This window comes from Falco punctatus (genome assembly GCF_963210335.1).
Source record: "Falco punctatus genome assembly, chromosome: 1".
Classification (NCBI taxonomy): domain Eukaryota; kingdom Metazoa; phylum Chordata; class Aves; order Falconiformes; family Falconidae; genus Falco; species Falco punctatus.
In genome coordinates, this window is record NC_137580.1 from 69508664 (window position 1) to 69524103 (window position 15440).

At 46.4% G+C, this 15440-nt stretch overlaps 1 protein-coding gene across 4 annotated transcripts in view; it reads left to right on the forward strand.

Annotated features, from left to right (window-relative positions):
- The window catches only part of CXXC4 (CXXC finger protein 4), a 123526-nt gene that overhangs the window by 47214 nt on the left and 60872 nt on the right, over positions 1-15440 (forward strand). The window contains exon 2 of one of the 4 annotated variants that reach the window (XM_080379731.1): positions 1-15440. This exon is cut by the window's right edge and continues 47602 nt beyond it. The exons of 2 other annotated variants lie outside the window; for them this stretch is intronic. In XM_080379731.1, coding sequence (XP_080235857.1) covers positions 1-87 — 87 coding nt within the window. In that variant the 3' untranslated portion in view covers positions 88-15440. One more of the 4 variants, XM_080379733.1, reaches the window with a different exon arrangement.

Genomic DNA, 15440 nt, shown 5'->3' on the forward strand with positions numbered 1-15440 from the left:
GGCAATAAGCCTTGTGGAGAGGCAATGAATATCATATATCTTTGCTCGGCAAGGCTTCTGATGCCGTCTCACACTGCACTCTCCTGAAGATGCCACAGGGTCGTGGACCAAGAGAGGAAGAAAACCACCCACGATGAGCTATTAGCCATGTGCCCTGTCCCCGTGGTGGGATGCATGGTGTTTTTGTGTATCCCTTTGATGGGCAAGGGAGGGCAGAGGGATCAAGGGAGGAGAGGTGGGGAGACCACAGGAAAGCAGGGGTTCAACATGCTTGTGGGAGGCAGTGGGGAGAACTGGAGGAAACGGGATGTGGTTCAGTAAAGACAAGGGCAAAGGACTGGTTTTAAGTAGGAATAAACAACAGACATCCTGGGTGACAAACAGCAAAATGGTGGGTCAACAGGAGAAAAGGGTCTGCTGGGGCTGGAGAGCATCACAAGCTGAATACAATGCGTGGCTGTGGAAAAATGAAATGCCTCAGCGGGTGAAGCAAAGGGGGGAATCACAGGCAAGTAAGGCTTTCTGCACCACTCAGTGCTAGCAAGGGCTCAGCTGGCATTGTCTGCCTCGGTGTGAGCACTGCTGGTCAAAAAAATATGGATTAATTGGCAAGAGTTCAGCTGAGAGCGCTGGGGGTGATGTGCAGTCTGGGGAGCATGTCCTGCATGGGAGGGGGGAAGGAACGGGGTTTATTGAGGCTGAGGCTCCCCAAATGGTGGGTGTGGGACAGCGGGGGCGAGGTGATGCTCTCCCTGCTGCAGCCAGGGCTAGGAGCTGTGGCTGCCTGTCAGGAAGGGACTGGGAGGTTGGAAATGAGAGAGATGGATGGTCAAGGTGCAAAACGCTGGAAGAAAGCATGTGACTGGAGGAAGGAGGTGGGCTGGCCGCTGTGGGGAAGAGTTTGGGCACAGCTGATCCCACTGGGTGGGCAGACAGGGTGGTCCTTGGGGCTCCTTCCAGCCCTCATTTGGGGGAGGGGGGTGGAATTGGTGAGGGGTGTGTTTTTGTCTTCCTGAAGTTTTTTTCCTTCAGCCTGGGCTTTGTGCCGCACGAGGATGCTCTCCAGAAATCAGAGCAGGCTGCTGCTGCCTCGTCAGCATTTGGGATACGCTTCTGTCGACATGCCAAAACGAGACCTGTGTTAATCAGCACAACGGGGAGATAATTAATTATTCTCAGCACCTTCTCAATAGAAATGTTAGAAAGGAGGGCTAAACCGTTCCCGCTGTCCCCCTGTAATCCTATGCCACGGCTGGCTTTATTGGCTCTAAGGGGAAAAGAGGCACATTTGCTTTCCCGCTGATACGACGTTAAGCATGCTCACTTCACAGGCGCGTACAGATGGAAGTGTAATTGCATGGAAGGTGAATTGATTGCAATTAACCTCGGGACTTGGCCTCGAGCTGGGGTGTCCCACCTTCCTCCCTGGGAAAGTGCCATCAGGGGTATAACGTGTGGCTGATGAATACGTATATCATGGCATGAAACACATACGTTATGGAAAAAAGTACATAAATCATCTAGGAAAACACATATTATACTGAAATGATCAAATTATAAATGAAGCACATAAATCATGAGATTACACCGTTGGATTGTATCAGGGACCATAAATTATGTAGTGAAGCCTGAGGTTCACTGAGAGGTTCATGAAAATAATGAAATGGGACTCATATAACTTAAGGAAAATGCCGTTATCTCCATGAAATGCAAACACAAATATCCAGCCCGACCCGCATGTATTTCTGCAACATTTTCTATCAGAAAGGCTCACAACAATAGGGCCAGTGGAGCACAATAAGCCCCAAGGAAGCCTCCCCTGCTGAAGCAAACAACGATTACACATTAAAAAGCATGTTCGAAAGATAAGTTTGTAAGGAAGATAAAAAGTCTCCAGCAGGGCTGATAGTTGGACGGCGAAGCTGCTCCAAAGGTTGGCGACACGCGAGCAAGCTGAAAAAGCCTCGCTTCTAAGTGCGAAAAGTAGGGAGAGTTATTCTGCGAGCAGTCGCTTGATTTCCTATTGATGGAGAGCGCGGGGTGCTGGGGCTGGTGGGGCGCTCGGGATGGTGGCTGGAAATGGGCTCAGCAAGGTGCTGCCTTGCAGCTGCAGCTAGACAATTAAAAGTTAACATGAAAAAAATTCAAATCGATACGCTCTACAATTGGAAGCCAATGGACTTCAGGAGAAAAAAGGGGAAGGGGATATTGAGTGCAGACATTTCGTACCTGATCTTCTGCTGCTTTTTGCTTCTATCGGTCTATTTTCCCTTCCTTGCTCACTCCCCAAAATAATTTGCTTTTTAACCCCCTCCCCTAGGTTGGTTCAAACAGAGAGAATTCAGCAGAAGAAAGGCCAATCCAATAAAATACAGGCTCCTCATTTATTTTTTCAAAATACAGCTTTGTCGTTAATCAAACAAGCAGTCATGAAAGAGACCGGCTGACCTTTGTCTGCCCCGGGATCCCATGGAACGGGACGAGTCAGGGTGTTGGGTTTTTTCCCAGTCAGTCAGTGTGTGAGTGATGTTGGTGCTGCAGCATAGCTGCAGGATTTACACCCGGCCTCAGCGTGGCTGAGCTGGGGTTATGGTTGGTACGTGTGTACTAGGGGATTCCTTAGTCATAAACAAAGTGTTTGACCCATTTCATTCCTCAGGGCAAGCGCAAGCTGGAGCCAACTGAATTTATGTACTGGGAATGTCTGGTTTATGGCTGACCCTGGAGGGGCACTGACTCAACCTGTTTCTGGCTGAAGATGCTAATAAGGTTGCAGAAGATGTCTCAGGTGGGCAGCAAAACTAACATTTCAGGGAGAGTGCCTAAAATGTTTCATGGTACATAGCCATAATTTTTAATTAGCAAGCATACCAGATGCAGCACCCGCTAATACGCAATAACAAAATCCATCTTCAATAGCAAAACTGTCTTCAACTTGGATGCTCAGCTCCTGTAAAAGAGTGCTCCTTGCTGATTTATTTTGGTGAGCTTGGGATGGGAACCTGGGTTTGTATCGTGGGAATATAAATACGCTTTCGAAGAAAGAATGTGTTTTGGACTGCTAATCCCTGGGAGGGGGAGGGCTGCATCAGCCTCCTAACCAAAATCAGTTGGTTAAAAATAAATAAATGGTTGAGCCTGCTAGGTATGAGCATAATCATTTTACTATATGATCTATGTGTTTCATTAGTTGAGGTACACATTTTGCTATAATAAATGTGCTTCAGCAAATGATCTATGCATTTCTTTCTGGAATGTATGTGTTTCACTGGAAAAGGTATGTGTTCATCAGCTATGAGTAATGCTCCTAATGGCACCGCATTATATTGCTCGGCTGGTATCGGCGCAGCATTACACATCCATTCCCTCACGGCCGCGGAGACGCCAGTTCGGCAAGACAGCACGTATCAGGCCCTGTCACTCCCGTGTGGTGATGCTGCACGGGCCAGAGGGCTCTGGCGCCAAGGGAATGGCGTGAAGGAGGGGAAGCGAGAGGGCTCATGCGCGCTGCCTGCCTGCTGGGCATGCATTAGAAGTGCGAAAAGCAGAGGAGGTGGTTGCAGCAGGCGGGCTGGGCTTTGGCAGCACACGCGAGGGGTGAGCTCGTGGGGATGCAGTGGTGCACGCAGCCGGGGGTTCGCTCTGTCCTCAAGCACTCGGCAGTCCTTTCTGCTCCCCCAGCAAAGAGTAGGGCGATTTCTTTCACTTCCCAAGCTTGCCCAATGCAGCAGCATCCTCCTACAGCTCCTGTGGGCCAGCCCCTACCAGAGGCCCTGCAGAGGCATCCCCATCACCGCTCCAAACTTTGAATTTCCCCTCGTCGTGTTCCTTGGCATCACCGCTGCCTTGTGGGAACAGCCCCGCCAGCACCTGAGGTAACTAAGACTACGCAAATAATTCAGAGGTTTCCTAACTGCTTGATAATCCCCTCCCCCAGCGAGGTTCCTTGCCCATTACAGCATTGTTATTCACTTGTAATGACATCGCTTATTACAGCAGAATACATATTAGTCTTAGCCATAGGACTAATGATTTGTATCTGAGCCTTTGTTTTAAAATCACTTTTCATCAATACATTCCTTTTTATACGTACAGTTTTATATAATTCATTACACATACTTCCCTTTCTTGACCTATTTTGTTGTACCCTGCATCTATCACTGTAGACACTATTCTGCTCCTGAAAAATTCCTGCCTTTTCTACTTTCCATTAATATGCTCAGAAGCTGCAGTTACGTGTATTTTTTGTATTATCTTATAGTTTTCTCCCCTCCGTCTGAAAAGATTCTGGAGAGGATTGTAAAATCTGAATGAATCTGAATTAATTAGGAGCTCTATTGATGTTACGTAATGCTCGTTTCAGTTTACCCAGTATGTTTTCTGATTAGTTCCATTGCTTTCTCTCTCTCTCTTTCTCAAAAAAAAAAAAAATTTAAACATTTCATGGTGTGTCATTTGTTAGCAGCAGTTTTAAAGGAAACCATTTCTGATGGAACTAGTTCAGCGCTGAAATAAGGCTGAGTGTAGCTCACACTCCAAACTGGGTCAGCTGGGAACATTGGAGACCATTAGGAGACCTGAAGTATCTGTTTTCCACGAAGGAATAAATATTTTGGGTCAGGTCCTCAGCAAGTGTAAGTTAGAATAGGTCACCAATTTATAAGCAGTTCTGGATATACGTTGTTATATGCACCTCTCGGTAATGTGCCAGTCACCGAGCAACAGGATCATCATTAAGGGCCTCATTAAGAGTGGATAATGATAGTCTCTTTTGCCTGGGAGTTTGGGAAGCGGCAGTGTCATGGATGAGCCCGGTACTCTGGATGTTTTTGTCACCCCTTGGCCTCTGTGTTGGTGTGGTACCTGTGGGCTCAGGGGAGGGAGAGACCCCCCCTGTGCTGGGCTCTGTGTGTGGTGCCAGCCCAAGGGACCCAAACCAGAGAGGAGAAGGGGGCTGGGAATGCACCCCTGGGCCTGGAGCAACGGGCTTGGGGCTGCAGTGGGGGTCCCGTGGGGTCTCCCATTGCTTTTGCCCACCACCTGGCGCTGATGCAGCTGATCCTGGCAGGAGCTTCTCACACTCTGCAGCTCCATGCCAGTCTCCCTGGAGGAGGGGGACCTGGCTGGAGCATCGTGGGCTCCTTGAAGCTGAACTTCAGGTCCCACCCTTGTCTTCCAGTGGGGTGAGCTCTCCCCTACCTCCATCTCAATGTAATTTCTCACCACCTTTTTCCCAACCTGGTGCCTAGGGGTACGGCGTGACCGTGCCTAAGGGTCAACCGTGCAGCAGCTTTGGGCCTGTGGCTGTAGGGCACAGTATGGGTGTGAGGGGACAGCGGGGCTGAAGGTGCTGTCACTGGTAAATGTTGCAGCTGCTGTGGTTGATGAACACACTGTGGACTCGCTGCTGGTCTGCAGTGCCCTCCTTCGCTCTCGAAAAGATGATGGAAGATGCTCTTGCTTCCTCCCCAAACAGCACAGCTCCCAGCTTGTCTCTTCCTTCAGCTTTTTTCCCTGTCCTATTTCATTCTGGGCTTGCAGGGCACATCAGGTTACCTGCCAAATATTTGCTGAATCAGGACTATGATTTGTGTACTGGCTTCTCCATACTCATTTGCTGACTATAAATTCTTTGCGTAGACTCTGGGACACGTTTTTTTTAATTTGCTGCGAATTGCTGTATCCTTTTCAGATGTTTTTGCTACCATAGCATTATGGTTATGAAATGAAGTTCAAAGAACACTGGTGGGAAGGAGATAGACTGAAGCATTACTTTGGCTTCTGAAGCATCTATAGGTTTTGAAAATAAAAAAATAAGGTGGGTGGGTGGGTGGGGGGAGGGGGAATCAGATTATACAGATGACCACAAATCCTAAATTACTCTGGTGTTTTGGTCATCATCTGCAACCCCAGTGGGGAGATAAATCAATGTGCTGCAGCTGCAGACAGCTATCTGAGTCAGGGCCAGGACAGCTTGACTGGAGCGGCACGGCGAAGTCCAGTGACCGCTATCACAGGAGGTTTCCTGAAAGTGTGGAGGGATGGGGGAAGGACAGGGCGGAAATGAATCCATAAAACAATATTCCAAGTTAGCCTGACATTTTTATGAATTCAAACGTATCTGCGGTGCCTGACATTTGCAAACGTGATGTGCTCCTGCCTGTTTCCAATCTCTGAAAGCGATGCAGAGCGAAGGAGGTTGTAGTTGTCCGAATCTGCTTTGCTTGGTGCACTCATCTGCGTCTTATTAGAACATGATTTAATGTGCATGGCAACAGTAAAACTACTAGTTTTATGTTCTTTTAATCTCAAATGGAAGCTAAACTTGGGGTTTCTAAAATGTGAAAAACAACTGTGATCTAATACAAGATTCTTGAAGGCCGTAATACTGGGCTCTTGTCAGGGTAGAAAATCTTTAGTAATAGTGTCCCAGATTGTTGAGATAAAGTATTTGCAATGATAATTTATTTTTTTTTTTAACCTGTGGAAAGAATGCTGTGTAAACTACAGTTGGTCTGCCTCTTCCTGCAGTTTCCTTTACTTTTCTACCTTATATGCTGTTAATTTTGGAATATATCTTCAGGGATTCTTAGAATAGTCTGAATAATTAGTGTTTAGTTCTTATGCTTTTTGCTTTGGATCTGCAAGGAACAGCCTCAATGGGTTAATGATTGTCCAATATCTGTCACAGGCCATCTTTTCTGCAAATTCATTTTCCATGTGTGATGATCACACCCAATTGTAGACCTGTGGCTGCAAAAGGGTTGAACAACATGCTCAACGCATCTCTGTAATGGGTGGCATTCTCATGCCAAATGATTTCAGAGTACTATCAATGCCAAATATATTCCTGGCTTTAAATACTATTTTCCCCCTCATTGTGCTTATAAGCTCTGCTTTCCTTGCCATAACTCAGTGTTTGGAGTGGCTAATGACAGCTGCTGCTGCTGCATTTTAATATGTCTAGTGGGCAAGTACATGTATATTCTGCTGAGATGCTCCCTGCCTCCTATTCTTCCCCCCCCCCCCCCCCCCCCCCCATCAAACAGTGGGCCGACAAAGGCAGAGATGGATTTTTATTTTTCGTCTCAGGATTGGTGATGCAATACCAGATATTGGTGGGGTTAAGGCAGAAACCCCTCCGGAAAAATGGGTTCTTGTGGAAATGGCCGCAGAGGTCCTTTCCTGGCACCTGCTCCAGGCACTCGCAATGGGTTGAGGTCTCTGGACAGAATTCTGGATTTTGAAACCTTTACAGCACAAACCAAGAGAAAAGCTTGGAAACAGCATCAGCTGTAAGGCAATTTCCATGTGGTGTTTTTGAAATGTAAGTACAGGCTGACCCCCCCACCCTTCAGGCATACGGGAGGTGAGTGGATGGAGAAAGAGAGAGCAAGAGAACATGGCACGATCACCAGTCAAATCAACCATTTCCCTGCTGATACCACTGGTTTCTCTAATTTCTTTTATACTTAACGTTATGGAAAGGATGAAGTGTTTCAGACCTCCTTTGTCAACTACTCTAATACATCATTTATAAGGACTACTTAGTAAAACCTTATTGATTGCACCTCAGATCTTGATAGACTAATATCACAGCCGAAAACTGTGATTTATGAACATTTTTGAGTCATAAGTAATACTAACAGGGCAGAGGTTTTGTGGGACAAGCCCACAGAAGAGTTAAAGAGTTTTCCCTGCGTGAACCAAGAATATGTAGGAAAAATGTATCATTGAGGTCTTTATCACTGAAAAAGATTTGACAGCGCACTGATATACCGTCTAAGACTTTTACAGGTGCTGGTATGGGGTTCTCCACCACTATCGAAAACCCCTCCATGTTTGATTTCTCCTTGTGCTGCCTGAGCAAGATGATGCATGAACAAGGAGGTGCCTGTAAGGGGGAATCGCGCCCCTCCGAACCCCAGAGAGGGCTCTTGGGGAACCAGTGTGTGCCCTCTCCCAGTAGTTTGCTGGCTGGCTAAAGGAAAATTGCTGGTGGGTCACACGTGCCTGGGGGCAAATGTCTGAAAGCAGGTCATTTTGACAAAGAGTTTTCCAGAAATTTAGTGTGGTGGTTATTCCAGAGGGGAGAAGTGGGGGAGCTGAAAGTCTTCAGAGAGCCACAGCTAGAAGTTTCACCATGATCCTAATTACCATCACTGATGGATTACTCAAGCTAAACTTCATTATTCTTCATCATCATCATCATCATCATCATCATCATTCATTTTGAAGCAGGAATGGTAAGGGTTACATGTATTTACCCCACAGTTAGGATTTTAACAAGATTTAAACCCTCAACAAGACGACAAAGCAGAGAAATTTATTGGACTGCTCTTCTACAAAGCTGCTGGTGCCTCATATCAAAAGCTCTCTCACATGTGATAACCAAGAGCAGGACTTCAATTCTATGGACCTTTCTAAGGACGGAAAAAATACCCCCACCCAACAGTCCTCAGGGTCTGGTCATAACCTTTGGGCTGCGTCTTCATGGCAAGACTGGAGAGCTCTTGTAACACCCCATTTGGTGTCTGAAATACCATTTGGAGCATGAAGCTGCTCCAAAAACATACAGTTATGTCACAGCAATCAAGTATAATCAAATCCAAGCTTCCTTCTGCAATTTGCAATTGCATTTGGATGGGGTTTTTGTATAAGCCATTGTGTCATACCAGTAATGCAGGTTGATTAATTCAGGGGATAACATGATGCCACGTTAGCCTTACAGCACAGTTGCTGCCTGGGTTTGCTCCAAGAGGAACCCCACGTAATTAACATGACTCTCACCCTTTCACTTTTAACATGCTTCCTAATTAAGCTCTCCAGGATCTGAACTTCACTTTCTGGCTGCAGTGGCTGCAAAATGATTTATCCCCTGATGATGGTCACTAGCGCCAACCTCGCTGTCAGGGAGGCACGCTGATGCATTTAACTCTTTGAATTATTTTATCCCTTCTCTCCTGTTTAAGTATAGAGGTATGGGGCAAAACCTTACATTTCAAAGCCAGGACGTAAATGTGCAAATCTACCTATAGGCCATCTCTTACCCATTTGCGTATAATGGATGTATACATAAGAAATTATAAGGATGCATATAAAAAGCCTTTGACCTGTAATTAGCCTATGTTGCTGTTTAAAAAAATCTTTATGTCACTCCATTTGCAGATTAATTAAACCTAATAGGTGTAATGAAACGCAAAGAGAGCCGATTGCTTTGTAGAGATTTAGTATTGATTTGTACGCTAAACCAGCTTTAGTGGATTTTAAACAATTATTGTCAATAGATAAATTTCTGCAATAACTGTTTTATGTATAAAAGGGTCATATTGAGGTACAAAGTCTACTTACATATATAGCGGACAATTAACCCCCCACACACCTCAGTTGTATTTACACAGCACCTCCAGATCTTTGGCCGAAAGGTGCTGTTTACACAATATTATTTTAATTTCACATGAAAAATGTGCTACCATGAAGCTAAACATTCATCATTACCCGGGCGTGCTTTCCCCTTCTGTGGGGGGAAGTGCCATCAACTACTGACACAGGCTTTCTGCAGATAGCATTGGCTGGGGAATAGCGGTCACGTACCGGAGAATTCCCATTTCCAAAAAAACACTGGCTGTGGAGGTGCCCAGGGGCCGGAGGGGCCCCAGGTACTGCAGCCCCCAAATTGGGTTGGGCTTCTGCCTTCCAGAGTCGTGATTCCCCGGCTGAGCAGGCGGCGAAGGCAGGCAGCCCTGCCTGCCTGCATCCCTCGCAGCTGCCGAAATGGGAAGGACGTGGAGCCAGCGATGATGAGGAGGGTTCGCATGAATCCCCAGAGCCAGCAAGCAGGGTTTCCTAATTGTCAGCTGTGCTGCACTGGGCTTGTTTAAAATAATTAGTGTGGCGGCTTAAACAGACTGGGGGTGGCGGGGGGGGGAGTTGGGGGGGGCTTTTTTTTTTTTTTTTTTTCCTAATCCCTCTGCATGGGTTTTTATCGGTTGCTATCAGCTCCCTGCTCATTTCTGACACCGTCACTCTGCCAGGTGGGGGGAGGGGGAGGGGGGAGGGGGAAGAAAGGTATTATATTTTAAGTACACAAACGCAGTCAGAAAGAAACAGGATGAACCAGCCCCAACATACGCGATGGATGGAAACAATACACTCAATACATGGAAACGATATTATTTAAAAAAAAAGGGGGGGGCTGTATAACAGAAAAATCTGCTTTCTCCTCTTCCTCCTCTTTTTCCTCCAAGAGGACTAGCTGGAATCTTTCTTAATTACTGCTTATTTCAATGACAGAATTGTAATTTATCATTTAGTTGTAATTTGACATATGTTCACACCTTTGCCATTTCCAATTTCCTCCTTCACTCTAATTGTCTGCCTGGCTCGCCTGTCACGCGTGCCTCCTGGGATTAATTCGAGCTGTCTGTCTGCAGCGGGCTACCGGCGCGCTCGGGGCTGCCGCCACTGTGACAGTGTCAATGCGCGCACCGTTTAGCCAAGGCATTACCCGGCCGTCATGCTCCTGCCCTTCCTCAGCCCCCAGTGTTTATTGTTTAGCCCGTTTTTTGCATTTGTGACTTTTTGGGGTTTTATAAGACTCTAATTACGCTCCCTGGCTGTCAGCTGAAAGGAGAGGAAACCTTGCCGTAATTAGTGGGAGGGGGCCCTGGCAGCGGGGGATGCAGAGACCGGTAGATGTCTCTCGCTCTGCCTCGAAAATACACACCGGCTTTAAATACTCTGCCTTCATTTTCCTCTGTGGCTGTTTATGTTCCGCTGTCCCACTGACGTGGCCTCAGTAGAGCTATCGCACCCTCCTTCCCCAGCTTTTGGTCTCCCTGGCCCCGATTACCCACTTTGACACGTCGCATCCTGCTTCAGCATCCTCTTAAAACAACCTTTCCATGGCCAGGTCCTGCTGCACCTTGGTGCAACTCCACTGGCCAGGGGTGAATTTGGCCCAGGATACGTTTGCTTGCCGAGGATGGTAAAATAGCAGGGAAGGGCACTGTGTGCCCAACACTGAGTATACACTGTGGCTAAAAATTAACCTGTGCTTTGGTCACCCAGGAGGTGTGGCCCACGCACCTTTCCCCATGGCCGGTCATGCTGTGCTCACACTGAGCTGATCTCCTCATCCTTGTACATCTCCAACATGCAAGGCTGCCGCAGCTGGTCCAGAGAGGCTGCTTGTTTCACCAAAGTGTTGCAAAGTAACACCAAAAATTAGATTTTCAGCCATGTTTTTCACAGGCAACAGCTGAACTCACACTGTGACTTGTTACCTGGGCTCCTTTTCTCCGTCCCACCCAGATCTCTCCCAGAGGCTCCCCTGCAAGTCTGTGAAGCACACATGGATGCCATATACCTTTCTTCAGCAGGGCATCTGAAGATGCACCCCGTTTCGCCCATGGGGGACCACCCTCAGGGCTCCTCTTACACATAAAGATGACAGGAGAAAGCTGTTCGGTGTGTCTGCTTTGCTTTTTTTTTTTTTTTTTTTTTATTATATATCTTTCAACCTTTGCCGAAAAGGACAGAAAACATCAATTCTTTTCCTAATTTTCCTGGGAGATTTTTTTCCACAAACATAGGTATGTGGGCCAGGGCTGTCAGCAGATGTTTCACAAGAGCAGTTTCAACCCCAGCCCCCAAAAGGGAACTTATTTTCCCCAAGAGAAACCTGACTCTACCAACTGGCTGAGCAGATGCTTTGGACGGTTTGAAGGCAGAAAGCAGGCATCACCCTCTACCTTGATTATCATTATCTTCTATTATGCAGCCCCCCGGATCCCCACGTCTTTGTTGTGGTTTAACCCCAGCCAGCAGCTAAGCACCACGCAGCCACCTGCTCACTCCTCCCGCGGCAGGATGGAGGAGAGAATCAGAAGAGTGAAAGTGAGAAAACTGGTGGGCTGAGACAAAGACAGTTTAATAGGCAAAGCAAAAGCTGCACACACAAGCAAAGCCAAACAAGGAATTCATTCCCCACTCCCCACGGGCAGGCAGGTGTTCAGCCATCCCCAGGAAGGCAGGGCTCCATCTCGTGTAATGGTGACTTGGAAAGACAAACTCCATCGCTCTGAATGCCCACTCTTTCCTTCTTCTCCCCCCAGTTTTTATTGCTGAGCCTGACACCATACGGTATGGGATAGCCCTTTGGTCAGTTGGTGTCAGCTGTGTCCTCTCCTAAGTGGTTGTGCACCCCCAGCCTGCTCGCTGGTGGGGTGGGCGAGAGGTGGAAAAGGCCTTGGCTCTGTGCAAGCGCTGCTCAGCCATGACTAAAACACCCCTGTGTTATCAACACTGTTTTCAGCAGACATTCAAAGCATAGCCCCATACCAGCTACTGTGAAGAAAATTACCTCTATCCCAGCCAAAACCAGCATACCCTCCACTGTTTCCTCTACATCGTTGCTTTTGATACCCAAGTGAAGAAAGGTAAAGTAAGGAAAAGAGATAAACTACCTATTCCAGCTGTTAAGTGAAGGCTGAAAATGCTGAACAAAAAGGTTTAAAAAAAAGAAGTAAAGTATTTATTCATTTTCCAGTGAATTCAAATGTCTCATCCATCAGTACCTGCAGGCACAGAAGAGAAACTTGCAGAAGCCACAATAAATTGGCCAGCACCGTGCCCACTCCAGGGATGTGGATGCTGAGGAAGGTGAGTTTTGGAATGGGCTCACCTGCACGGCGTACTGCATGCTCAGTCCCCACACATAACCTCTATGAACAGCAAGCTCTGACCGTTGCCTTTATTTTTATCTGCTCTTCTCAATGGCGTAGCCTCAGGTAAGTGCTTTAAGCCCACTCTTGATGGCTCAAGTGCCTTAATAGATGCCTTAAGTATATAAAATTAAGACAATACCCTGAAAACACATGCCCATCCAATCGACGCAATTCCTCCCTCAGTCCTCGCTCTGGGCCATCCTGAGCCATTCCTGGCATCACCTTGGCAACACACCATGGGAACAGCCCAACTGGAGAGTGCAAGCTAGAGGTCAGTGCATCTTGGCACGTTCAAATCCCAAAGGAATCCATTTCAGAGCCAAGGGACACTGGGAAAACAAATCAACCTAAACCACCACCCCCGTTTAGCTGGGGATAAAAAAGCTGTTGTTGGCAGCACTGTGAGAGGTTGGCAAGATGCTGCCTTTTGGAAGCGCCTGGGTCAAGGCCATTTACTACGGTGTGAGCGGGCAGGAACGCTCCTCGGAGCCCAAGTAGGCAGAGCAGCTAACACAGCGCTGCTGGAAAATATTGAATGTCTTGTAGGAGGCAAGACCGAATGGATTTACATTTATTTAGATTTTTTTTCTCCCTTTCAATGTCTGCTTCCTACACCACTGACCTTTTAAAATTATTTCAGTACTTACTGACTTTGTTTTCTGCGTGTTGGTGTTGAGCGGGATTTTTATCTTCCAGCTTCCTGCCTTTTGCCATCTAGGATGGCCAATCTTCTCAGGCAGTTTGGTTTGAACACCGAGATTTTTCTCAAGTGTCTACAAACTTTTAGGAGCCGCCATTTCTGGCCGCCTTAGCTGCCAAATCACGAGCAGCTTGTGAAAATACAAAGTGCCTCAAGCTGAGTCCTAGAAAAGAAGGTCCTCCAAATACTTAGTTACATGCTTCAGCCTTGGTCTAAAGACTGGGGTATGAGGTGCTTATGATTTAATATTAGATCTTTGCTATATTTATGGCCTATTTCATATACTGGAGCTATTTTGCTGGAAATGGTGTTGGAAATCAATGTACTCATTAGAAGTTGATGCTAAGTGCTTTTGAAAATTCACCTTCTTTTTCATTTCTCCTAGCTATCAATTTTGTTTTTGTTTTAAACCTGACTTCCTGAGGCCTTATTCATTAATAGATAAGCAGTCATAAGTAGGTTATGAGCATACAGTAGGCTCATCTTCCATGTTGGCATACCCAGTGCAGTTTTTACCTGGAAATAAATCTGATTTTTCAAGGATGGGGAACACCTTCAGCTCACAGGGGGTCTCTGAAAAATGCATGCTTTCACTGTATCTGTGACAGGAATGACAAATGCCAAATGGCAAGGAAGGAGTCAGTCCAGACCCCAGCTGGAAAACAACCTTACAGATAGTTGTCCTCTACAGTACCAGCTGCGGTGCTCCGTACTGTCAATGGGGAGGCTAAAAGGGATAAAATAAGTGGGCTGAAACCTGAAATTCTGAGGGAGCAGAAGAAGGTGCTGACTTTTGTATAGTTTTTTTTTTTTCTTTTTAAATTATTACCCTACTTTTTGGGCATTTATTGTCTCAGCAGTGTTATTCATTCACTTGTGTCACAGGAACAGCAGATGCTTCAGTACTGGCCCATCCCGAGTGGTCTGTAACACACATTTAGGAGGAAACCCCCTCTCACTAGTAACTCAAACCCCAAACCTTGCTAGTCATTCACAGCTGCTGTAGGGCTAAATAGTCAGCGTAGGTACACCCGCTACACCCCATAAACCTACCCAGAGCTGGCAGGAGTAAGGTCTGCCTGGGCAGTACACCCCGAGCCTGTTGGCTGGGCACTGGGTTCCCCAGTCTCTTGGGAGAAGTTTAGTTTCAGTTGAAGAATTTGCCCAGAGCCATGCAAGAGGATAGCAGTGGAGTGCTACCGAAACAGCCATGGGTGGCTTTTCTTTGGCGCTCCCTCTATCCTCTCTTTAGATTTCAACAAAAACCTCTGTTAATCCTATTGCTGCTAATGAAACATGCTGCTAATGAAACAAAAGAAAGGGGAAGAGACCTCAATAATGCTTGACTGAGAGGCCTTCCAAGTCCTTTGCTGTATGCTTTCTGAGCTTGTAGTAGTTTGGCATTGCTCTAGCTCCTACTTGAACGTGGTATAGTGCTCTTATAGATACTTGCTCAAGAACAGGTGTAGAAAACTCCTTGGTGTATCCTCAGTATGCAAGTTTGCATCCCTATAAATTGAACCTACTTATGTTTTGAAATAAAAAGAAAACCCCAACCCAACCAACCACAGTAGCTGTCTGTAAGAATATGAAATACTTATAAATAATGGAGGAAAAAGCCTCTTTCATTCTTGCATGGAAAAAGAAAGCTGTAATAATTTTGCTTTGAAGAACACGCTCGCCTCTGTCCCTTAACCTTCACATAGAGAACAAGCACCAGCATCTTGATCCCTAAATGTAATGTTCTGGGAAACTATAAGACGGCAAAATCAAGACGGTGTACTCAGAAATTGTTTTTGTGCACTAAAATATAGTGGTTGCCAGTGGTGCCCACTATAAAATTTTTATATGTAGAAAGTGGCAGGCTATCACACTTTTTATATATGCATATATAAAAGTGACAGGCAGAGGAATAGGATGCCTGAAGCTGTAGGATATGAGTGTTATAGGCCACAGTCCTTTTATTTTTATTTTTATTTCATCTCGATGGGGAAGTTTTCTGTCATTAGCAC